This window comes from Rattus rattus, chromosome 11 (assembly GCF_011064425.1).
Source record: "Rattus rattus isolate New Zealand chromosome 11, Rrattus_CSIRO_v1, whole genome shotgun sequence".
NCBI lineage: Eukaryota > Metazoa > Chordata > Mammalia > Rodentia > Muridae > Rattus > Rattus rattus.
The window spans coordinates 98,494,328-98,521,459 of record NC_046164.1 but is presented as its reverse complement, the minus strand read 5'-3'; the positions used below and the strand labels follow the sequence as shown (position 1 = coordinate 98,521,459).

The 27,132-nt window shown below is 38.6% G+C and overlaps 1 protein-coding gene and 1 pseudogene across 1 annotated transcript in view; one reads left to right on the top strand and one right to left on the bottom strand.

The window, feature by feature from the left end:
* The window catches only part of Asb3 (ankyrin repeat and SOCS box containing 3), a 57,730-nt gene that overhangs the window by 25,665 nt on the left and 4,933 nt on the right, over positions 1–27,132 (bottom strand). Inside the window, exons 3-6 of the mRNA XM_032916598.1 lie at positions 9,450–9,608; positions 4,875–4,987; positions 4,208–4,343; positions 798–975 (exon numbers count right to left, since the gene is read on the bottom strand). Coding sequence (XP_032772489.1) covers positions 798–975; positions 4,208–4,343; positions 4,875–4,987; positions 9,450–9,608 — 586 coding nt within the window. The remainder of the gene's footprint in view (positions 1–797; positions 976–4,207; positions 4,344–4,874; positions 4,988–9,449; positions 9,609–27,132) is intronic.
* LOC116912509 lies at positions 3,462–4,065 on the top strand (annotated as a pseudogene).

Sequence of the window (27,132 nt, the reverse complement as noted above, 5' to 3'; positions counted from 1 at the left end):
AATTATTCTGTCACAAGGCAAAAAAGTTTATAAAGACCACTGAGAACACATGCTACCTAGTGACAAAATAGTCAGCTTGTGGACTTTGTTTTCCTACTGTCTAAAAATAATGATCATTTTGTTATTTTTAATTAAACATTAATGGTATGAATTAGAAGCACTATTGTAGAATTATGACCCTAAAGACTGCAAACATGATTTTTAAATCTGTCCATATTTATTTACAAGAGGGAGCCTTATTCTTATTGAAATAACTAGGCTACTAACTAAAATTCCTCTACTTGCCAATACTTTCTGCAAAATATACTAATAATTTCCTACGGACTTCTAGCAAATAAAGAGTAACACAAGCAGGGAAAATACCAGACTAGACATGAGATTAAGTAAAACGTTTAGCCAAAGGGTTTAAGATAGGGTAGGTGACTCAACCCACACAAAAGGAAGACTCCATTCCAAAAGGATCACACACTTTCTGCAAACAGGGAGATAGTGCAAATTAGTGAATAAGGCCATAAGATTGCTAGTTAAAGGTATTTTAAATAAAACTAGCAAGAAAGGGAAAGAACGGCCATCAGCTAAAGAAATCCCTTTGCTCCAATATCTATACCATCTACAGTCATTCTTCCTCAGAGTGGGAAAAATGAAAGATGTAGAGGAGCTGAGCAAAGAAAAAAATAAACATCCCAAAAATTGGTTTCAGAAAGGAATGACCAAGCAATTTCCCTGGAGGTAAAGAGTCTGATTCATATATTCACTTTTAATTCTGAGACCATTTTTATTCTGTTTTGAGCACTTACTTTCTATGGCCCATTTGTGCAGCAGCATGAATAGGTAATTGCCAATTGTCTTCATTACAATAAAGATCAGGATCAGCCCCATTGGACAGCAAAAGTTCCACACATTTTGTATGACCCTCTTGTGCAGCAATAAACAAGGGAGTAGCTTTATCCAAGGCTTGGCAATTGACATTTGCACCTAACACAAAACAAAATTCTTAGCCAATAATGGACATAGATGTTTTTAAAAAGAAGAAAGCTGAAAGCATAAATTTCAATCTGCCATAAAAGGTTCTCATACTAAAACAGCTTTCACCCTTACCAGATGCTATTGAAAAATAGATTTATTTCACTAACCTGCTGAGAATTGTTTAAATAGTTTTTGTTCTGCATTAGTTAAGAACATAAAGGATATTTTAGAATTCACCTTAAAAACAAACAAAAAAATAAAACTCCTATTCAATGAAAGCTACTTATTCTTTTCCCTAGCCAAATAGGCACTGTGGGTTCAAAGTACAAATATTCTTTAAAGATTTATTTTAATGTGTATTTATGAGTTATGTGTATATGTGCACACATATCTGTGCATGTGAATTCAAGTATCCATGAAGGCTAGAAGTGGGCATCAGATTCCCTTAGAGCCGGAGTCCAAAATAGTAAGACCATCTAACATGGGTGCTGGATCTGCACTCCATCTTTCTGCAACTCTTAGCCACTGAGCCATCTCTCAAGTATATTTTAGAAGGAAAGGATATGGTAAAAACCTATAATTCCAGTCCTTGGAAGTCTGAGAAAAGAATATCACAAGTTTGAGGCAAACCTGTCTTTTTTAAAAAATGGAAAAAATATAATGGAAAATCATTGATGATAGTTCCCAAGAAAGTATAAGTTATGAAACTTATGTGTTTTATTGATGTATTATTGGAACTTATGAGCTTATTGATGTCACTAACTAATTTCAGACTAAGATTTATGAAGAAAACATTACCAGTAAATGACTGATATACATGGAAATCTACTATTAAAAACCATATTGATTAGTCTTTTTTTTTTTTTTTTTAGGGAGCTGGGGACCGAACCCAGGGCCTTAGCTTGCTAGCAAGCGCTCTACCACTGAGCTAAATCCCCAAACCCCCCATATTGATTAGTCTTACAATTACATTTCTTCCTTCATGAGTATTGCATAGTAATGGCAACAGTAAATAAATAGGAATGATATTTTTTAGTGGAGCTGAGTAGATTTTAATAAAAACTGTTATTTTCATACTACTATATACAATCTGGAAAACCATCCAGGCATGGTGGTGTCTGAGACAGAGAGTAAAGCAGTTTTCTGTTGAGTTCCAGGACAGCCAAAACTACATACTAGGATCCTATTTCCACAAATAAAAACGAACAAAAAGATTTAAAAGGGCTGAAAATGGCCTTAATTGTTGAGAAACTTCTGAAGCTGTTAAAAAAAAATAGGATATTTCCCCCAATCACCTCACCAGCAAATAACATTAAAAATGTTAGGACTTCTACTATCACATGATTGTGCCGATTTTTAAATTTCTCAAATGTATCTCATTAGAAAAAACACCATAAAAATGGGGAGGATTGACTATCTTTTATTCAGAACACCTTGAACAAGCTGAATAGGGTAAATAAAGTCTGGGTGAAACCTTCCTGAATTAGCCAATTAGAATCTTCTTGACTTAGGTGCCTCATCTTGCTGTCAGCTTCACAGAGAAAAATATAATCAATGAGAAAAGCTGAAGACCCTGCTTTTAAAAAACACAAAACAAAACAAAACAAAAAAACAAAAAACACCCCCACACCCCAAACTTCTAGTTTGCCTGACAACTTCAAAGTATCAGAAATAATAAGGAACCAGTGCCTCTAAGACTACAACTGAAGCATTTAAAAAGTAAGACACTGAAGGTAAACAATCATTTTACATGATTGCATTAGAAACAGACCTTCATACCTTCTAAATAACAATATTTAACAAATTTAGAAAAGAAAAAAATAAAAAAAAATATGGGAATTACTATGCCCTGACTGTGCCAACACTTAACACCCAGAGTCTGGGTGTCTTAATGTAAAAATAATTTTAGGAAATTATTTGAGAGACCTCATCTTTAAAGTTTAGGCTCACAATTTCTCAGATAACTTGAATGTCATGAAGGTTTATTTTTTTCACTTCCTACCTTGACTTAAATATGTAGAGATTTTGGGTTTTTTTGTTTTGTTTTTTGCTTATTTTGCTTTTGTTTGTTGTTTTGTTTAGGGTTTTTTGTTTGTTTGTTTGTTTTGAGACAGGTGTCTCTATGAAGTACTGGCTGTCCTAGAATTCACTATGTAGACCCTCAGCAAACCTGTTGGTATGTATCTCCCTCTAACTACCTGTGGTTTCTCAGCTGCCAGAGCATACACCCTAAGACTTTAAAAGCCCTTCTCTGGTGAACCCTTCAGGTCAGACAATGTTCTACAAAGAATGCCACAGTCACACAATCTTTTTTAGAAATGCTACATCTGTAATCATAGTCAGAGAGAAACCTTTACCTGGAAACATACTTAGTAATAATTAGGACTGACATCAACTATGCACTTTTAGTTGCTACTTATATAAGTTTCATCACCTGACTCAAGAATCATTCTTCCCTAAGAACACAGTTAAGAACCATGATCTTCTTCCCCTTTCGCTGCTGCGTCTGCAGCCATGAGTATGCTTAGGCTACAGAAGAGGCTTGCCTCTAGCGTCCTCCGCTGTGGTAAAAAGAAGGTGTGGTTGGACCCCAATGAAACCAACGAAATCGCCAATGCCAACTCCCGTCAGCAGATCAGGAAGCTGATCAAAGATGGCCTGATCATCGAAGCCTGTGACTGTCCATTCCGGGCTCGATGCGGAAGAACACCTTGGCCCAGCGGAAGGGCAGGCATATGGGCATAGGGAAGAGGAAGGGTATTGCCAACGCTCGGATGCCCAAGAAGGTGACCTGGATGCGAAGGATGCGGATCCTGCGCCGGCTTCTCAGGAGATACCGGGAATCTAAGAAGATTGACCGCCATATGTATCACAGCCTGTACCTGAAGGTCAAAGGGAATGTGTTCAAAAACAAGCGGATTCTCATGGAGCACATCCACAAACTGAAGGCAGACAAGGCCCGCAAGAAGCTACTGGCTGACCAGGCTGAGGCTGTAGGTCTAAGACCAAGGAAGCACGAAAGCGCGGGAGGAGCGCCCTCAAGCCAAGAAGGAGGAGATCATCAAGACTCTGTCAAGGAGGAAAGAGACCAAGAAATGAAGCTTCCTCATGTCTGTACATAGTAGCCAGGCTGTGGCCTCACGTGGATCAGTCATTAAAATAAAACAAGCCTTAAAAAAAAAAAAAAAAAAAAAAAAAAAAAGAACCATGATCTTCTGCAAACACAGGCTATGCTTCTTACCAGATGAAATAAGTATGCTCAAGCTCTCTAGCTTCCCATACTGAGCAGCCACAAACAGAGGTGTGATTCCAAAGTCATCTTGGCATTCTCTGTCTGCTCCTTGTTTAAGAAGCAGTTTTATAGCCTCAGCATTTCCCTAAAGCACAGACACATATTTTTAAGTTAGTAAAAACTCTTTCTCATTGTGTTTTACTTTTCTTATTTTCTCATTAAAGAAATGAGAAAAATTAAAAAAAAATGCAATGCCTTGTTCCATTGGATAAAAAAGATAGGACATCAGGTTACACTTCTACACAGCCCATTAAATGTAAACAAATAAAATACTGGCCTCTAGCAAATATAACCATTAATCCTACAAAGTTAGTTTGCTAACTCAAGCAGTAGGGAAATATCATGTTTTCTAAACATACAGTTACAATGAAACATACCATTTCACCTTATCAGTTTGTATCCCACATATTCTGATAGTTACCTATATAATCCTTATAATCCAAAGCTGCTCCAGCCACTATAACTGCTGGCTTATTTAGAATGATCATTAGCATTTACCCTGCCTTTTCTATACACTTGCCATTATAAATCACAGATAAAACAGAAAAAAAAACTGTATAGAAAAGGGTAAGAAATACAATTTACAGGGAAATAAAATAATAAATTCAGAGATTACCTGGAAAGAAGCCTGGTGCAAGGAATTCCATCCACACATAGAATGGGATCCATTGACATTTGCTCCATGTTGAAGCAAGAGCTTCAAAACATCTATTTGTCCACTTTCAACAGCTACAATACAGTAGTCAGAGAATTACAGTCACCAAAATGTTTGTAGAGCTGGACACTTCTATGATGTTCTCATCATTTTATATACCTTGGAATGCATATTATCATCATCATCATCATCATCATCATCATCATTATTATTATTATTATGATGCTATGATTATTCTTAAACATTTATCAACTATCTTAATTCAGTTTCACTTACATATATGTACAGGTCCCCATGTACATGAAAAATTATTCCAAATGAAACATGAAAGGAGATTGATGAAAAAAAAAGCAAGAACCAAACATTTATTCTGTCTATAAAGGTGACAATGTAGCTCCAGTTTGTTAAAAATGCAGCTGAGTGTGCAACAAGGTATGCAGTCCAGAAGAACTAGTCTGGAAAAGCAGTTTCAATAAAAGAAAGGGTTGCTATCATTACTATCTTATCACAAGAGACAAGAATAATTATTATTAAGGCCTTAGAGCTGGTTCCCAACTAGAAACTTCACCTGTACTGACTAGCACTCATGGGTTAGAGAAAGGTAATCAACAATATGACTAAGCCACAAATTGTGCTGCCTCCTACCACAGTGATCTGCCTGAAAGATATACTGGCAGTAGTGGAACAATGTTACTGAAGTAATCAACCACTTTTTGAATGGATTGCATCCCACCTCATGAGATGGAACCCATACCTGACACTGCTGTGGCGACCAGGAACCTAAGACTAGATATGTACAGGACAAGGGAAAAGTCTAATACTCATCCTGATAAAGGAATGTAGCAATGATTCCTATCTGATCTATACACATAGATCACTGCCCCATTCAACCTATATCAGACAAAATTCTGCTTGTTATAGATAAGAATTAACACAGAAACTCAAACTGGACAATATGCAGAGGGAAAGACATTTGGGACACTTAGTCCTAAATGGATCAGGGTTCAGGAACCTACATGGAAGACGAGGTAGGAAGATTCTAAGAGTCAGAGGTCATAATTGACTTCAAGGAAGTAGCATCTTCTTGAGGTGGAAATTTACGGATTCTTTGGAAAGTCAGTTGTGTTAGATGGTGTTTTCCTGAAGCAGACACAAGTGAAAGGATGGTTTGCTAAAGCAGGCTCCTGGAAAGACATATGATGAAGGATTCTTCACTAATGACACACATGTATTGGTCCACTTTACACTGCATAGTTGAGCTCCATTTTGTCATGACTCTATAGAAAGAAAGGCACCAACACACTTCTGGTGCTGTGCTGGCGGCCACTTCTGCAGACTCAAGCCAGTTGGCAGAGTAATTGATGTCAGCTGATATAGACTCATGGAGTTTTGCTAAGACAGACTCGCATGCTAAATCAAGACCCACAGAGGACACATGATGCTTGGCGGGAGTATGGAACTCGGTGAACTGTGCGAGGGCTTGCTGGTGGAGCTGGCTCTGCAACACTTCTCCATCTCTCTTCACTGATTGTCTATTCCTGAAGAGAACTTCTCCTGGTGCACCCGGTGCTGATCCCTCCTACTGACTCATGCTAAGGCCTAAGAGTTACTGCTAAGCCTTACTACCACTGCTGGTAGATCCATGAAGTGTAATTTTTACTATGAATCAAGTTTTTAATTTATATAGCAGAATTCTATTTTCAGGAACCAACTTCATAAGTAGTGATCCATATTATGATTTATTGAAATAAATAATTAATCTGAGATTACTTATCAGGAAAATATATACATAACCATAGAATTATCTTTAATTCCAAAGACTCCTGCTAGTGAAGGAGCATAATTTCTCTTTCAGCCAAAAGAGTGAGTAATAATCATATATAGTTGAACTGATTGCAATAACATGAAGAATGAAGGATAATTGCATAGATTATGTAATTATCCAGTTTGACATTCACATAATACTATGCAGCAACTCACTCATTAATATCACTCATTAACTGCTGTTAATCTGTAAACTGCTTGTCATAAGTCCACACAAGGAGCCATGTTTTTCAAGATGTAAAATAACTTTATCCCTAAGCATTTTTTTTATTAACTTGAGTATTTCTTATTTACATTTCGAATGTTATTCCCTTTCCCAGTTTCCGGAAAAACATCCCCCTAACCCCTCCCCCCCCTTCTTTATGGATGTTCCCCTCCCCATCCTCCCCCCATTGCTGCCCTCCCCCCAACAATCACATTCACTGGGGGTTCAGTCTTGGCAGGACCAAGGACTTCCCCTTCCACTGGTGCTCTTACTAGGATATTCATTGCTACCTATGAGGTCAGAGCCCAGGGTCAGTCCATGTATAGTCTTTAGGTAGTGGCTTAGTCCCTGGAAGCTCTAGTTGCTTGGCATTGTTGTTCATAAGGGGTCTCAAGCCCCTTCAAACTCTTCCAGTTCTTTCTCTGATTCCTTCAACGGGGGTCCTATTCTCAGTTCAATGGTTTGCTGCTGGCATTCGCCTCTGTATTTGCTGTATTCTGGCTGTGTCTCAGGAGCGCATCTACATCCGGCTCCTGTCGGCCTGCACTTCTTTGCTTCATCCATCTTGTCTAATTGGGTGGCTGTATATGTATGGGCCACATGTGGGGCAGGCTCTGAATGGGTGTTCCTTCTGCCTCTGTTCTAAACTTTGCCTCTCTATTCCCTGCCAAGGGTATTCTTGTTCCCCTTTTAAAGAAGGAGTGAAGCATTCACATTTTGATCATCCGTCTTGAGTTTCATGTGTTCTGTGCATCTAGGGTAATTCAAGCATTTGGGCTAATAGCTACTTATCAATGAGTGCATACCATGCATGTTTTTCTGTGATTGGGTTACCTCACTCAGGATGATAATTTCCAGTTCCAACCATTTGCCTACGAATTTCATAAAGTCATTGTTTTTGATAGCTGAGTAATATTCCATTGTGTAGATGTACCACATTTTCTGTATCCATTCCTCTGTTGAAGGGCATCTGGGTTCTTTCCAGCTTCTGGCTATTATAAATAAGCCTGCTATGAACATAGTGGAGCATGTGTCTTTTTTATATGTTGGGGCATCTTGTGGGTATATGCCCAAGAGAGGTATAGCTGGATCCTCAGGCAGTTCAATGTCCAATTTTCTGAGGAACCTCCAGACTGATTTCCAGAATGGTTGTACCAGTCTGCAATCCCACCAACAATGGAGGAGTGTTCCTCTTTCTCCACATCCTCGCCAGCATCTGCTGTCACCTGAGTTTTTGATCTTAGCCATTCTCACTGGTGTGAGGTGAAATCTCAGGGTTGTTTTGATTTGCATTTCCCTTATGACTAAAGATGTTGAACATTTCTTTAGGTGTTTCTCAGCCATTCGGCATTCCTCAGCTGTGAATTCTTGTTTAGCTCTGTACTCCATTTTTTAATAGGGTTATTTGTCTCCCTGCGGTCTAACTTCTTGAGTTTTTTGTATATTTTGGATATAAGCCCTCTATCTGTTGTAGGATTGGTAAAGATTTTCCCAATCTGTTGGTTGCCGTTTTGTCCTAACCACAGTGTCCTTTGCCTTACAGAAGCTTTGCACTTTTATGAGATCCCATTTATCAACGCAAGATAAGGGAAATTGGTCTGAAGTTCTCTTTCTTTGTTGGGTCTTTGTGTGGTTTAGGTATAAGAGTAATTGTGGCTTCATAGAAGGAGTTCGGTAGTGCTCCATCTGTTTCAATTTTGTGGAATAGTTTGGATAGTATTAGTATGAGGTCTTCTATGAAGGTCTGATAGAATTCTGCACTAAACCTGTCTGGACCTGGGCTCTTTTTGGTTGGGAGACCTTTAATGACTGCTTCTATTTCCTTAGGAGTTATGGGGTTGTTTAACTGGTTTATCTGTTCCTGATTTAACAAAGTCTAGATAGATAAAATACTTTCATGTTATAAATGAAGCAACAGGCATATAAGTGATCATACAAATTATATGTGGTAGGACCAAAACTAGAGAATAGTTATACTAATTCTACTTCAAAGGCATCCTTTGAATTTCCGCATGTCTCAGTCAACCTTATGGGGAAAATATGTTCCTAAAATCTTAAGAGAACCATATATGACAACAGAATAAAAAGAAAAAATATTGTTATTGGAATAGAACAACTTACCTTAAGGAATTAAAAGTTCCTCAGTTTAGAAATCTGACTTGTGATCTACAGACAACAAATGATTCCTTCCAGGGAACCTTAATCTTTTAATACTAAGAAATAGCACACAAGACCTTAGCAGATAACCTTGCAATGACTGCTCCAATAAAAACTCATTGGTCTTCAGCACTGCCTTGTACAACAGGGCAGTTTCAATTCATAATGGGTTTTGCAGCTTTAAATAAACATATTCAAATACTACTACCACCCAAAGGTAGAAAAACAAGAGAAAAATCTTTAAAGATAGCTTTTCAGTTTCAAAATTCAAAGGAAGAAACATCCTATAACAGTTTCTCTAACAAAAAACATTTTAAAAGTACACCTGTACCAAAAATAGTATACATCACCTAAAAACAATGGTGTGGTTTCTTCTAAAGTGGTTGCATTAGGATCTGCTCCAGCTTCCAAAAGAATCTGTGTGACTTTCCAATGTCCTTGACTCACAGCAAGATGTAATGCACAGAAGCCCTCAAAAGTCTTTGTCTTAATGTAGTTTTCAGATGAATCTGTGGAGGAAGGGAAACCCATTGACCAAAAGATTATCAGTCCTACTTCTTAGACATGAAAATCAAAGACTATATGAGAAATTGAATCAAACTGTAAAGTACCAGTGAGTCAAGGGACAGCTCTATGAGGAAGGATTCCAGTGTAAACAGCTCTTTGGTATTCTTGCCATAGAAACTATGCCCAAATACTGTTAACACTCTAGAGGCAATGGGACCTGGGAGAAAGTGGCCAGTAAATAAGGAGGACTAAAGTCTCATGCAATAGCCAAGTTCATTCATAGCATCAGACAATCAGACAATACTCCAAGGTTTAAGAAGAGTCATATTAGTGTACAATTACAAGGACAAGCCTCACATGGCAATAACATATTTTTCCATAGGGGCAATAAAAAGTCGTAAATTCACTCCTATCCATTAAACCTGGGAGGACCATGAAAACATAATTCCATGTTCTAAAGAGACTGACATCACAGGACTCTTGTCATGTTTTCTTACTACTACTTAGAATTCTCACACAACTTCAGGTTTTATAATTCTAAAGTGTTGTGGAGCAGAAGAGGGGAGTGGCAAGAGCTGAAAGGCAAGATTTGATATGGATACACTGTCAAAGATTTGCTTAAGCAAGACTTAGTGAAATATTAATGAATGTGGTTTTATTTCCAAATTTATTTACAATTTTCTCTTTTTTATATTTATTTTATGTATATGAGTATACTATTGCTATCTTCAGACACACCAGAAGAGGGCATTGGATTCCATTACAGATGGTTGTGAGCCATCATGTGGTTGCTGGGAATTGAACTCAGGATCTATGAAAGAGCATTCAGTGCTCTTAACTGCTGAGTCATCTCTCCAGCCCCTATTTACAATTTTCAATGAGAAAAAAACTCTAGTATTACTTCCTTTTATTCAGTTTTTAATACTTTATTCAACTTCACATGTGTACATGTGTAAGGGAAAGGGAGTGAATATACATATGTTAACATTGTTCAGAGGTAAGATGACAACCTCAAGTCTTGTCCTCAGGAACACCATTTGTCTTCTCTGAGAAAGGGAGCTCACCTGTTAGGTGCAAATCACAGCATAGCCTGTTTTACGCCCCATTCTCAGGAGAAATCTGAGTATAAGATTAAAGTGTTCTCAATTTAATAGCTGATAAAACAAACTGAGGGATTACAATCCTCATCGCCCATCAAATGGTGGATTCAGTGGTAGGAAGAATTTGAAGGAGGACTTGTTTGATCCTAAAATCTATGTGAGAACCTAGCTTTGTCCCTATGTGAACCCCAAGTAAGAATTTAAATCTTTATTCTGCTAGTAATGGAAGTTTTTATCTCTTGAGTATGAAAACTGTCTTTTCCTCTGTCAAAAAGAGGATGGAGGAGGAGATAGATGATAGAAGTTGGCTTTTAGTTGAGGATATGGTCTTTGCCATTGTGTCTCAGGAACATTCTCAATTGCCACTCCTGCTGTTGCCACTGCTGCCGCCTCCTCCTCCACTCCTCCTCTTTCTTCTTCCTCACTCTCCTCATTGGTCCTGCCCAAGACCTCAAGCCCAGGAATCTTTGTTCTGTCCCATTCTCTTCTCCCCAGCCCAGGCTGTAGGCATCTTTATTGACCAATTAGGGATAACGTGGGTATAGCAAAGCTTACATAACATTATTTGGTGTACGTGAGGATCTCCAAATCAACCACATCTCATGGGCCAGAAGTTAGCATTTGAATACATAGTGATACCAGACCAACCTCCTATATTTTCCCCTTTTTGTCTAAATAAAAATGCTCTTTCTCTTTCAATAATAACAATATATAGTAGGAACAATTGTGACATAATTATGAAATCTATGGTGTAATATGTATATTCACAAAAGTCCAGTCTACATACATTTGGCAACTTAGAAGAAAGTACTCTACTATCTATCCTATCTTGGTTAGTTTAGAGTTCTGTACATAAATCATTTTCTCATCATCATCTTAAAATTTAAATTTTCTCCTATAACTTACAATTACCATCCTTAAAACACCATTTATAATTTCCTCCAACCTTCATAAAACATCTTCTAGACCTTCTTACCTTTATTTATCATCTTTAAAATAACTTGAAGACTCCAAAATATTTTCTTAGACCTTTTATAGTTAAAGTTTAATTGTGAGACTATTGCTATCTGGTTTTCAACCCCATCAGAGACCTAAGAAGGAATAAATATTACCTGAGTAAGTAGAAAATAAAGACAAGCAGCTTCCAAAGCTATAGAAAATACAAAGAAATGGCTGCCTGAACAGTTCCCCGAATTGTCTCTATAATGTTGACGCATCCATCTTTAGCCTTCTGGCCTAGTGTATCTGACAGACATTTTTGTGAAGCAAGAAATATAAAGGATTTGTTTACCCTGTCTTGGCAGAGTTCAGCAATGGACTTTGCCTGTGTTTGTTTGCCTATTTTGGACAGCATTCTGTCTGAAGAGGGAATAAGGCATTTTCTTTGCCAAGTTGCAGCTTGATACATTATAAACCATCTCCTAATGGAGATTCTCCAATGCTCATCCTTCTTTTCCCCCCAAAGTCAAATGGGATGCTGCCAGGAGCTGACATGTTTCAATGTCAAAAAGGACTTAAGTAAAAAAAATCTTTAAATGCCATATTCTGGGTCTCTGAGGTTTCTGAAGACCATCTATCTATTCATAGCATATCTGAACAAGCAAATGTTGCTTGTTTCTAGATATTTATTATCTGTTCAAACATGTGACTAGTATCTGATATGACTAGTATCTGGCTAGACTAATATCTGACATGACCATGAGTTTGACTATTAACTAGTATTTCTTAACCATCCTTAAAAGTTTACAGTAGTAGCTGTTAAAAGGATTAGGGCTAAACTTTATGTTTTTAAATGAGTGCACAGGTACAATAGCTTTAAGTGTTGAAACATACATAAGTTATGATGAACCAAAATCAACATTAATTTTATATCAAAATACAAAGATTTATACCAATGAAAACTGTAAGCCTGTATCAATATACAATAATCCATATCAATGCAAACAAAAATTACATAATTATTGAAGAGTAGAGTCAATAATCTATCCTTTTGCACTATTATTCCTATGATATCTCTATACCCCCATTTTCTTCTCAATCCTCTTCCTTTTACCTAAGAAAAAAGGGTAGAGAAATGGAAAGAGAGAAACCCCTGGTCTAAGCTACCTATTGTTTTCTCCCTTCCCAAGACCATAAGTATTTTGTAACCATCCCCTTAAATGACAATATAGCCATAACTCATAAAATGACTAAAACTATCCACCCCAACCTAAGGGACTTGGACGATGGTCTTTTTGAAATTGCTTCCTGATGATTTGGGGCATAAGATTTCTTTTGGGAGCCCAAGAAAAATTAGAAAAAAATGGTTAAGTCTTAAGAAAGCCAGCTGCGACATTTCTTATCTAGTCTCCAAGTACTGTGAAAGTTTAGATATTTGTAAAGTCCTAGATGGATCAGTCTGTCAGGCTGGACAAAGAAGGATGCTGGAACAAGTATGTCAGAGTCTCAGCATTCGCCAGGATCTTCCAACCTATTGGCATTTGGTCCTTTTCATCTGAAAATATATAAACTATTAAATGTAACTTGCATTTTTGTGATAACAATGTAGGGAATATGAAATGAATATAGATCAGATAAAGATCAAATGTTTGTTCTTTGTTTGAGTAGGTGAAAGACATCTATCTTTCTTGGGATAGTTTGGATTGTAACCAAAACTGCAATATAAATTTTTATCTATGCCATATGGAAGGATGGCATGATGAGTCTTGAGGACTATGTAGCCAACAAAATCCATTGGCTACGTACAGCTGAAGCTCTTGCTGGAGACATATACACATCCCAGTCAGTTTCAGAGTAGTTTAATGGAGGGTCTTAGGTATTACACATTACCCGTTTGGGCCTTTTGATTTTTCTTTTCCTCCTGTCTGTAGCTATGATCTTCCAGAGGTCTCCCTCTATCAAATCTGATCCTTAATATTTTGGATTAAATCCCCCAAAGCCTTTTCTACTTTTCTGTTAACACAAACATAAAGCCCTTCTCCCAACATAATATACATTTTGTCCAGCAGTTTGAAGTATAAGTATAAACAGATCCAATCTGGCAGCCCCTTTTTGTGCAGGTCTGCTCCATTTTGACTTTTTTCAAAGAGTATATATAAAGTCACCATTATCATTGAACATATAATCATTTTTATGTTGACAAATCAAAACAAAACTATATTGAGTCCAAATAGCCTTCTCTACAATGATACATATTTGTGGGTCTGCATTTCCACCTTACTGCTGGGGTGTCAGATCCCTGCCAATATGCACCTTAGGAGAGGGCAAAATGCAGGGGTGTTACATTGTGGTCTTTCCTCACCACTGGGGTGCCAACATGCCACTCAGGCAAGGCAAAACAGTCTATGATAGGGGTTCCAACATGTATTTCGCCAGGTGAGAAACCACAGGGGCTGGGATGGATGCTGTGGTTCTCAAACTCCTGGGCACCCAGACGACACTGGGAACCTCATGAAATTGAGAACAGTGGTTGCCATCCTCTAGTGTACACCACTGGGGACCTTGAGGAGTTGGGAATGGGAGTCTACAGGGCAGGACAGAATCCAATTTAGCTCCAAGTGAGTGCCAAGAGACTTAGGCATGGCTCCTGCATGAGGAGGGCCTCCCCTGTGGTGGTCCTTGATGAAGGAGACAGTCCTTGCTTGTCCCAACAGTTTTATTCATGGTAGATGAAGATGCATATGTCTTATTCAGGGTGGACCAGAGATTAAATACCTTTTGTAGGAAGGGATGCCCTGGAAGGAAAGCTTATTGATTAAACACTTGGGGCCTATCTAGATACCTCATTAGCCCCACATCTTAAGGAAACTGGTTGGTGGTTCAGAGCAGCATGACACCCTATTTCATGTTAACTCTCATGAGCTGGACTGTAGGAGGCATGCAGCTTGCACGTTCATGTCCCAGCCCCTCATGAAGAGATAAGGCATCAAAGAGGTGAAGAAACATCCATAATAACAACAATAACTGCCCCAGCATGGGACAAGAAGTTACTTAGAACCAAGTTAAAATTTCATATTTTGAAACATTTTCCCCCCAAGCCTTGCAAGGTTCCAGATAGTGTCAGAATGCATGCTAGTTTGGCATGAGTGGTTGTCAACCCTCAATCTCTAGGAGGCATGCAGAGAGCTCCACAGCCTCTGCAGCCCCTGCCAGTCCTGTGTTTGCTTGGCTCAGAGGCTGAGTGTCCCAGCTCTGGGTGAAAACAAGCAAGGAAGGCTTGGATTACAGTCAGCCAGGGGTACAGCTGTACCTTAATCTGACCTATGACCTCCTTGGAACCATAAGTTATTTCTTGCCCTACTTTGGGCACCAATTTGTTGCAGTTGCTGTTGTTGTTCTTATTATCACTATTATTATTATTATTATTGTTTATTATGGTTTATTATTATTATTATTTTATTTTTATTATTATGGTTTGCTTTACCTCCTTGATGCCTTATCTATTTATTAGGGGTTTCTAGCCAACTTAGACCATATCATTCCCAAATAAAAGACACAAAAACCTTTAGATTTATAATAAGCTTAAAAATATTAGGACTAGGACCTTGAGAGCTTGCTTGGAGGTTCTAGCAGGGGAGCGCAGCTACTCATATACCCTTGACCGAAGACCGGTCCTTCTCTACTCAGGGCAGGTCATCCTCTTCGACCGAGCATGCACCTTCGGGAGGGACACACATGGAGCAGTGAGGGAGGAAGGGGACACCCGCCTAGTCAGCCAGATCAGCCGAATCAACCCTGGAGATCAATGGGTGACAGATGTCACAGCCAAACTCCGGTGGCAGCAGATGCTGGCGAGGATGTGTAGAAAGAGAACACTCCTCCATTGTTGGTGGGATTGCAAACTGGTACAACCACTCTGGAAATCAGTCTGGAGGTTCCTCAGAAAATTGGACATTGCACTACCTGAGGACCCAGCTATACCTCTCTCGGGCAAATACCCAAAAGATGCATAAAATACAAAAATAAAATACAACAAAGACACATGCTCCACTATGTTCATAGCAGGCTTATTTATAATAGCCAGAAGTTGGAAAGAACCCAGATGCCCTTCAACAGAGGAATGGATACAGAAAATGTGGTACATCCACACAATGGAGTACTACTCAGCTATCAAAAACAATGACTTCATGAAGTTCACAGGCAAATGGAATGAACTAGAAAATATCATCCTGAGTGAGGTTACTCAATCACAGAAAAACACACTTGGTATGCACTCATTGATAAGTGGATATTAGCAAAAAGCTCGAATTATCCAAGACATAATCCACAGGCCACAGGAAGCTCAAGAAGGATGACCAAAATGCGGATGCTCCCACTCCTTAAAAGGGGAAAAAATATCCATAGGAGGTGATATGGAGACAAAGTTTAGAGCAGCGACTCAAGGAATGGCCATTCAGAGCCTGACCCACATGTGGCCACACACACACACACACACACACACACACACACACCACACACACACACACACGGCCACCAAAACTAGATAAGATTGATGAAGCTAAAAAATGCATGCTGAAAGGGACCGGATATAGATCTCTCCTGAGAGACACATCCAGAGCATGTCCAATACAGAGGTCAATACTAGCAGCAAACCACAGAACTGAGAATAGGATCCCCTTGGGGGGAATTAGAGGAAGTATTAGAGCTTCCAGGGACTAAACCACTATCAAAAGACTATACATGGACTGACCCAGGGTTCCAACTGCATGTGTAGCAGAGAATAGCCTTGTTGGGGCACCAGGGGAAGGGGAAGCCCTTGGTCCTTCGGAATACCTGTATGGGGGAGGGGGATGGGGAGGGGAGGGAATGGGGGCTCATGGACAGGAAACCAGGAAGGGGAATAAAGAAAAAAATATTAGAACTAGGAAAGTATCGACTCTCTATACTATTTTGTCTATTTCTTGGTGGTAAGCCCTGAGACAAGTACTTTACCAACTGTCTTCCTAGCCCTTATATAGTCCCTTTCTAATTTAAGACCATCATTTAGTAGTTAAAGAAGATTGTACTTATAAAAGAAAGAAAAACATTTCAAAGAAACAGTTATTAAACAGTTACATACAATTGACAAAAAAACTTAGGAGTTAATTTAAGTTGAAAATTCTGATTAAAAACTAAAGGTTCTAGTTAACATGAAAATTATGTAAATTATATATATATACTTTAAAATGCTCAGCAATAATAGTAAGAGGTTTCTTCTTATCTCTGCTTTTATATATAAAAAAATTCTAAGCCCCAAAAATTCAAAGATAAATGGTGAAGGCACTTCAACAAGTAAGAATATATAAAACAATGACATTTTTCTTGAATAATACAATTGAAATTAATTCTCCTGACAAAACTAGTCATCTATTTTAAGTAATTCTTATAATTGTAACTCACTGATGAAGAGGCAGTCTAAGCCTAAACATTCAAAACACAGTTTGTAAGTATTCACAAATACAGCCTCACATTTCATAAGATACTCACCAAAGTGCTTTATCACAGAAAATGTTGCAGAAGTGATCAGAATTGGATGCTTAATCAGATCAGTTTACTGAGAGTATTTCAGGTATAACTTATAGTTTTATAGATATAAAGACATGAGAAACTAGAAACACTGTATTCAATTGGTAACAGTTTAAAATTTCAACATTAAACAAATAATTCTTCCCCAAATAATTAGAAAATGCAATATAATTTCAACAAAAATTGTTGCTAGAACTACTTATTAGTTTTAAACTTGATAAAGTGACTCTGGTTGCTGATAATAGGTAAGAAAGGTAAAAATAGTAAACTAATTTAGAAGACAAAAAATAAAAGAGGACCAATATGGAGAGGAGCATAAGGTCTTTGTGCAATAAAAACCATTCTTTAAAAGTTGGAAAAGCAAAATAGTGTGGTAGTGCTACAAGCACAAAGAAGAAAGCACCTCCCAAAGAAAGTGCCAGGACTCAGACATGACATCTGACAACAGGACACCTAGGCCAAGGTAGCAGACCATGAGAAGAAAGGAATTTTGGGGGAAGGAGTAAGAATGTGCTACACCACTGAAGGAAAGGAAGATTAATTCTTAATCTATCCATTTAATTTTTTACATTATATCACATATTTAGTTGTCTGCACACATGCGTGCATGTGCACATTCATGTGCCATAGCACTCATGTGAAGAACAACCTGTGGGAGTCAAGGGTCAAACAGGTCATCAATCTTGACAGCAAAACCATATCAATGGCCCCTTTCTTGTTTTTTAAATCAACTATGTAGAAGAAAGGAGGAATCAAAAAAAAAAAAAAAAAAAAAAGAGTAGGGGTTGGGGATTTAGTTTCAGTGGTAGAGCGCTGCCTAGAAGTTAAGGCCCTGGGTTCGGGTCCCCAGCTCAAAAAAAAAAAAAAAAAAAAAAAGAGTATAGATTGTGACAAAAAGAATCTAATTGTATTTAAAACATATCATAAACTCTATAAGAAGGAGGAGACATAATTTTGGAAATAATGTTATGATTATAAATAATACATAACTGTATATGAACACTGTCTAGGAGCTGATAATGGGTTGGTTTTTCTTTACAAGATATTGATGAACAATTCTAAAACTATATTTATGCACAGACTACATCAAACCATGCACTGTAGATTTGCTGGAAATGGAGATTTCATTTAAACCATGGAAAAGCCAGAATGAAGAATGAATCTAGAATGTAATTCTAGTTTACAATCTTGTAGGCAAAAAATTTTTCTCAGCTTACTTTAATAAGTGTTCAACCTCTCCTCTAGCCCATCACCCACTGAAGATATTAGAAAAGTTATTAGGACATGGGAGAAGTAGACCTGTTTAACAATATTTCTTAGGGGGAGATTTTAATCTTCTTTGTCAGGCTATCAGCAGTTCAATCCAGCAGCAAACACCACACTTGAATCAACAGCTGCAGTCCACTTCACTTGGCAGACACTGCACACAAACCAACAGCTACAGTCTAGTCCAATCAATGGACACCATCCATGAATCAGCAAGGGCAGTTCAATACAAAAGAAACTGCAAGGCTCCCCAACCAGCAAGAAGCCACAGGAACCTCACAAGAATTTCTTTGGCAAGTTCCTCGCTATGAAGTCACCATAAGCAGAGCTCAGCAATGCAATGAAAGGTGAACCAATACATGTGTGTCTACAGTGAAGACTAGTGAGGTGGAACAAGGCAAACCAATGCTCTACCTCCCACTGTCTGTGGGGTGATATTTATTTTCCTTCTAATCATTATGTACCCTTTCACGTCTGCTTAAGCATAGCATCCTTTCACCTGTGTGCCGCAAACTGACTTTGCAAAGAAACCAAAGTTTCCACTTCACAGTCCAAACATTGACACAAAACCATTTAAAAGTACTAACTTAATATGCAGAAATAACTATAATTATGCACATATGAGTTATAATCAATAATTTCATTTTCTAATTCCAGAAAGGGCTTAACGGCAATCATATACCAGTGGTATTCAGTCCCCAGATCTTGGTTTAGAATATCATTCTCCAATAAAAGAAACCAGGTCTCATAAAAATGGCTGATTCCAGCATTGGGCCTAATATATAAAATGAACATGAAGCATATTTATAGGGCCATAAAGTAAAAAAGTACTTGGAAAAGAAAAAATCAAGTATTTTGAAGGGACATTGAAGTCTAGATAGCCAAGAATATTTAAGACAATAATGATAAAATTGTATAAAGCTATAAGCCAAAGTACAAAACCAATATCCCTGAGTCCCACGCACACACATCACACACACACACACACACACACACACACACACACACACACACACACACACACACGGATGAGTGAATGAATGATGAGAAGAGATAAATCACCCAAATAACAAAAACAACAAAAATCCCAGGGGTAGATAATTAAGTTGTTACAGCATTGACCTAGCATGTACAAGGTCCATGTTTCAATCCCCACCACTAGAGAGGGAAATAATAATCTATGTAGAGATTCATCCCATAAAACTAGAGATTAATTACCAACCCTTAAGTACAAACCACTGGTACAATTTAAATACACACACAGTCTACTAAAGGAAACAAAACTCCTGACATTGGGTTAGGGGTACAGTTCAATAAAAAAGCACTATCTGATTAGCATGTGGCCCTGGGATTTGGTCCATAGTGTAAAACAAAAAACAAAAACAGAAACAAAACAAAAATAAATAAAAAACCCTCTGCTGTACAAATCTATGCACCTATGATGTAAAGAAAAAGAAAAAAAGGAGTATGTATATGGATGCAGGTCAGAGGACAATTTGAAGGAATCAGTGTTCTCCTTCCATTATGTGGGTACCAGAGAACAAAATCAGAATAAAAGACTTGGTGGTAAGTGCCTAATCCACTGAGCTATCTAATCACCTCTTCCCCTTTATTTCTTATAATTCTCAAAGGGAGAAACTCAAACAACTGAAAAACACAAAGCAATGTTGTTGTTGTAAATATATATTAATAAAAAAGTGCGGTTGTCTTTTACCTCGCTAGGTCCTGCACCGCGGTGCCCAAGGTATCTGCTAGCTATCTGGGCGGAAACACATCCCAGCCGTACTTTCCTACACTCAAACCCCCACATAAAAGAACACACAACACAATAATCTTTGACCCAATTGGTAAGATATAATTGCCCACTTAAACATACAAAGCCCGGTACCATCTATTCCTTAGGAACATTGATAACAACCTGTAAATACACAGAGCAGAATCTTAACATCACCTGCCATGGCTTCTCCCCTCTCTCCCTCCTGTCTCTCCTTCTCTTCCCGCCTCCTCCTCTTCCTTCAAACTTCTCTCCCGCCCATCCTTCCTTCTCCTCCAATGACAGGCCTCCTTCTGTCCTGTACCTGTCCCTCACCTGTACTTTACAAATTCAATGGGGAGAAGGTTCTGGTGAAGTCACCTGAGTCCTGAGTACTAAAAGGGCAGCTGTCCTTGGGGCAGTGGAATTAGCATCAAAATACAGATAACTTCAGGGCAAACCACAACACAAAGTTCATCAGGGAAATGTAAATAAAAACTACTTTGAGATTTCGTGTTACACCCATCAGAATGAGTAAGATAATAAAACAAGTGACACCTCGCGCTGGGGACAATGTGGAGTAAAGGGATCTCTCATGGATTTCTGGTGAGAGTGCAAACTTGTACAGCCACTATGAAAAACAGTGCAGTGGTGTTGCTGTAAAGTTATATTAATTGGCTTTCTTTTTCCCCACTGGGTCCGGCACCACAGTGCCCCATGATATCTCGTAGATATCTTGCCAGAATCACACATCCCAACTCTCTGGCAGCCCAGAGTCTGTGCCGCCACACACTCTCCCAAACTCAATTCTCCACAAGAAAGAACCCACAACACTATAACCTCTGATCCAATTGATAAGACATAATTGTCCTAAAACATACAAAGCCTACACTTCCATCCTGTAAAACCACAGGTGGATCTTAACATCAGCCTCCATGTTCTCTCCGCAGCGTCTCTTCTGTCTCCTCCAGTCTCCTCCACTTCCCTCAAACGCTTCTCCCGCCATCCTTCCTTCTTGTCCTATGACAGCCGCCTTCCTTCTTGTCCTATGACAGCCGCCTTCCTTCTTGTCCTATGACAGCCGCCTTCCTTCTTGTCCTATGACAGCCGCCTTCCTTCTTGTCCTATGACAGCCGCCTTCCTTCTTGTCCTATGACAGCCGCCTTCTGTCCTGTACCTGCCGTCACCTGTGTGATGCAATCATCCCACACAGTGGTTCCTCGCTAAGATGGGGATCAATCGAGACCCAGCAATACTGCTCTTAGCCATACACCCAAAGGACACTTCATCCTACCACACAAATACTTGCTCAACCATGTTCTATTCATAATAGCCAGAAATTAGAAACAACCTAGATATCCCCCACAGAAGAATGAATGAAATATGGTGCATTTACACAATGGAGTATTAGTCAGTCATTTTTAAAAAAATGAAATCATGAAATTTGCAGATAAATGATAGAGCTAGAAAAATAATTTTGAGTGAGGCATCCCAGACCTAGAAAGGGAAATGTGGTATGCATTTGCTTAAACATGGATATTAGCTGTAAATCAACAATGTGCAAGCTAAAATCCAAGAACCACAAAGGTCACATATAGGGACTAGTGGGAACAGATCAGGAAAAGTAAATAGAATATATAGCTATGTATGGATGGGGGGAGGGTTTGGAATGAGAAGATAAAATTTGGAGGAGCTGTTTTCTAAAGGGAGAATAGTTGTCTGCAAATAGAGCTTTGTTCCAGAATCCCAAAGGTCTCTTCTGTGATTCACCTACAGAGGCCTGCCAGGGGCTCCAAACAGCACCTCTATCTGCCACCGACACCTCAAGTACCGTCCGGTCTGCTGGATCACATGGTCCGAGTGGTAGAGCAGCCTGCACAGCAGTCTGGACCTGATGAAGAGCCTTCTCCTGTTCCAGGCCCCACACAAAGCTTTCCAAGTCACTTGATAAATGGGCCTGAGTAACACACCCAAGTGGGGAATGTGCTGTTGCCAGAATCCAAATAGACCCACTAAACGTTGTGTTTCTTTCTTGGTGTTGGGAGGGACCAGGTGCGATAACTTATATTTCATCTTAGAAGGAATATCTCTGCATACCCCACACTACTGGACTCCTAAGAATTTCACTGACATAGATGGTCCTTGAATTTTGGTTGAGTTTATTTCCCATCCTCTGATACACACATATGTTACCAATGAGTCCAAAGTGGTTGCTACTTCCTACTCACTTGGTACAAACAAGATCCCTTCTAAGTTATGACATAGGTCAGGAGAGTTAATATATCCTTGAGGCAAAACTGTAAAAGTATACTGCTGCTGGCCCTGCCAACTGAAAGCAAATTGCTTCCGGTGGTCCTTATGGACAGGTACTGGAAAGAAGGCATTTGCTAGATCAATAGCTGTATACCAGGTACTGGGAGATGTATTAATTTGCTCAAGTAACAAAACTACATCTGGTACAGCAGCTGCAATAGGAGTTATTATCTGATTTAGTTTTCTATAGTCAGCTGTCATTCTTCATGATCCATTTGACTTCTGGACTGGCCAGGTAGCAGAGTTAATGGGAGATGTGGTGGGAACCACCACCCTGTGACTTTCAAGTTCTTGATGGTGGCAGTACTTCCTGCAATTCCTCCAGGAATACAATATTGTTTTTGATTCACTATTTTCTTTGGCAAAGGCAACTCTAAAAGTTTCCATTTAGCCTTTCCAAATATAATAGCCCTCACTCCACAGGTCAGGGTATCAATGTGAGAATTCTGCCAACTTCTTAGTATATCTATCCCAATTATACATTCTGGAACTGGGGAAATGACCACAGGATGTTTTTGGGGACCTACTGAACCTACTGTGTCAGACATCAGTCAAAACTCCATTAATCACCTGCCTTCCATAAGCCCCTACTTTAACTGGAAGGCCACAATATTTCTTGGTATCTCCTGGGATCGGCGTCAATTCAGAACCAATATCCAACAGACTCCAGAAAGTCTTATCATTTCCTTTCCTCCAGTGTACAGTTACCCTTGTAAAAGGCCATAGGTTTCTCTGGGAAAAAACTGAAGAAAGGCTAACAGCAAAACTTCTAGATGTCTTATCAAGATCCTTCCTAGGGAACCTGGCCACCTCTTCATTAAAGGGGTTCTGGATCTACAAACTGGCTCAAATCTGGAAATTGATTCACTGGCCAAGACTGCCTTTTGCCACTATCCAAAGTAGCCTATCTTTCATTTATTTGAGAATTTTTCTGCTTATACGGATCAAACAGATAGGCAATAGGCTTCCTATCTATTTTATGCCTGGAAAAAGACTTGGAAGGTATCTTGAGACTGCATGTAAAAGTAAAGGTGAATCAAAGTACTATTATAGACATTATTATGTTTAAGGTGTGTCTTCATTGGTACACTTAGACAGGTTGTGATATTCACCTGGTCAGCTTCCAGGACAAACATCATTGAGGCCCTGGCATCCTCACTTCCAACAGGATTTAACTATTTAATGAATATTCCACAAAACACAAACCCAGTGGTCTTTATGTTCAATATGCTGTATGCATGCAAAATCTTACTTATATAAAACTAAGCTGGCTCTCACTGCCGTCATGAACAAAGTGTCTCTGCTTGAGTGGATACAGTTTCTATGAACTCTGTGCAAATCACTAATGCTGCAGAAACTTAAAGGAAATATCATCTGAATGTGAACATTTGAAGTTCACTCTGTGCATTTGCCAGAGCAGAAAGAGTAACCAGCATGCCTTTAGAAAGATATGGGCTCTGCAGACTTGGAATGGAGACTAACAAAGTCACTAGCTCCTGTGCTAGGACCTTCAAACTTGATCTTCAATCAAACTTTGGATGAAAAAGATGAAGAACCTGACAGTGATGTCATAACACTGACCACAAAGTTACAGAGGAAAGTATGAAGAACCAACATTTCAGAATTTCATACAAGAATTAATGGCACAAAACTAAAAGAGAAACAACTGGATAACTTCCATTTCCTTTGGGAAATCTCATTTGTTCTAGAAATATGAAATTCTGTATTTCTATACAAAGAAACTCTTCAATGTGATTCAAGTTTTCTTCTGCAGAGTAGCTTCTCTTGTGAGAGGAATCAAAAATGAAGTCAGAGTTAGAAGACGTGGAGCTGGTAATCAAATTCCAAGGCTCTGCTTTGTGTGTGTTCAAGAAAGGATGATCAGTGCTCTGGAAGCTGATTACTCTTCAGCCTAAAATTTTAAGTTGTGTCACTTGAGCTCACTTCCTGTGAATAGAACAGAACTTATCCTAATAATGAGTTTGGATCTCTATTAAGCTGGATCCACAGACCCAGCTCGCTAGCATTGTGTACTTCACTTTGCACCTTACATTACTGTCTATCCTTATAGCAGAAGTAAAGGGGGAAACAAGTTTGCACCAAGTGACTCAGTGGAGTGCCTTTGGCAACCAGTTAGTGTCACCGTGGGATGTTCTCTGTACTAACTTACTAGAACACTGAAAAGAATTCTGTTTAGACAGTGACTTGGATAAAAGTTCTAATAAAAAACAAAACAAAACCCCAAAACAGTGGTTCAAAAGGTAACATTAAGAGTTAGAAGATTTGGAATTAGAAGAGTTAGGCTACAATCCTGGCTTTGCCAGTTATAATTTGGATTACACTTTAGGCAGGCTATTTAAATTCTCTATGACTCAGATTCAATAACTATGAAACAAGGATAGATGACCTAATCTTTAGTGAGTCTCAATGGAATTATGAGTACAATTTGAATTTTATGAAACAATAAACACAGGTAGATATGCAATCACTTTGCTATTTATGTACTAAAAAGTTGCTATAAATTTAGTAAAGTCATCAAAGTATCATTCTAAGGTTTTCAGTGAGCTGGCTCAGTGGTCAAAAGCACTAGAAACATAAGCCTTGCAACCTGAGTTCTATACTGGGCACCCACATAAAGGTGGAAAGAGAGAACCAACTACACAAAGTTGTCTACTGCCACGCATGCACCATTGTACGCTCACCCTCTCAAACATACATCATGCACACACATGCCAACACATGAACATACAAACAGATTCAACGACAACTTAAAAAAGAGTTCAGCCAGGTAAAAGGCTGTACACTTGCAATTCTAGTACTAGATAGGCTAAAACAAAATGAATCTGAGTTCAAGGTTAGCCTATCAGAACCCAATATAAATTGGTTTGATGTTTCAATGATTAACTTGCTTCCTCACATCAATGTGTAAATTTTACCAAAGGAACCTTTTAGTTTTGTAATGAACTCAACTATTACTCTGACTTTCTTCCTTTCCTGATGAGAATGCTACTTGAAAATGGCTCAGCTCTCTATGCCTTAGCTTCTGCTCATTTTTCTATTAAAGGCAGAGTAGTTTCTGCGCCTCATACTTACTAAACTTTGAACAAAGGAAGCATGAAAGACTCCCTAATGGCAAACACTGTGATTACATACATCTTCCATAAACCTTGTGAGTTCTTGGTTACACCTGAGAGCTGGGACCATGTGAGCTGGAATTGGGTCAGCCATCTATGTAGCCAAACATCTGTTGACACAGGTATAGTTTCACTTATGAATAATAACTTGACTTATTATCACTTACTACAGTGATAGGTAGCAAACTATTCTGAGTTTTACTGACCACTAAGAGGAAAAACAAAACTACATAGTTCTTGGTAGAAGACTGATTAAATTGAGCTAAGTTTGGTAAGGCCAAATCCCAAAAGAGTGGTTCATAAAAGTCAGAAAAGCCTGTGTCAAACAGATTACATTATCAAGCTTTATCAATGCAAAATACAGCCCTGTGTCAATGGGAATAAGAGATATTTTGAGCCAAATATCAATGACCATGGTCTGGAGACATGGATTCAGGTTACCTTGTTCAAGTATGAAAACAGGCACATGAACTTTTATATTCATAGACCAAACATATCAAACACGTACATATTTTCCAAATACATTGGTGAAAATATCAGATATTTGGATTACAGAAAGACAGAAAATGCTCACTACAGGTTTTAGATGTTAACTGATGACATTCTTAGCTTTGGGTTTCTGGAAGCTAATAGCCTATTACATTAGTAGCCTCCAAAACTTTTACCCAGTAGCTAAAAGGATGTTAGCCCAGATACAGATGTGGGGGGTTGATAAATGGATATTATTTTTAAAAACTAAAGATAGTCCTAGATAATTTTGTCTCTCTATCTGTAATATTCCAGCATGCCAAAATCACAATGTTTAATTAGTCCATCAACCTCATAGAACCTATAATCTTAACATGAGACCACATCTGCATAGAAACATGTTACTGAATGCAACTTAAATCCATAACCCCGGGCCTCAATCACCCATCTTCATTTTACAATAGGCTACCTTGGCACTGGGACAAAGCTCAGTTAGTAAAAGTGTTTGCTACACCAGCATGAGGACCAAGTTTGGAATGCCAGCACTGATGTTTCCTTGTCCACCACAGAATGAACTCTAAAACTTACTGGCCAAATAGCCTAGCCTAATCAATAAGCTCTAAGTTCATTGAGAGATTCTGCCTCAAAAATTAATGTGCAGAGTCTAAATAGAGAGCTCAGGGGCTAAGAGCACACACCTCTTATAAGAGACCTGAGTTTAGTTCCTAGTATCCACATCAGGCAACAGATTACTACCTGTAACTCCTTCAGAGTAAAAACTGCTGCCAAGTATAGTTCAAGCTGACTATAGCACTGTTCAAGCTTTGAGCATTCAGTATGTAAAGTTAGGAAAATATGTATAATACCACATGGGCTTTATTTCCTCAAAAGTGAAATAATCCTGCTTAATGTTTTTTCTGTATTTATTATCTGTCTTTCCTCACAACATAACAAGCACTATAGAGAGAGGTACTCTGGTCTATGCTGT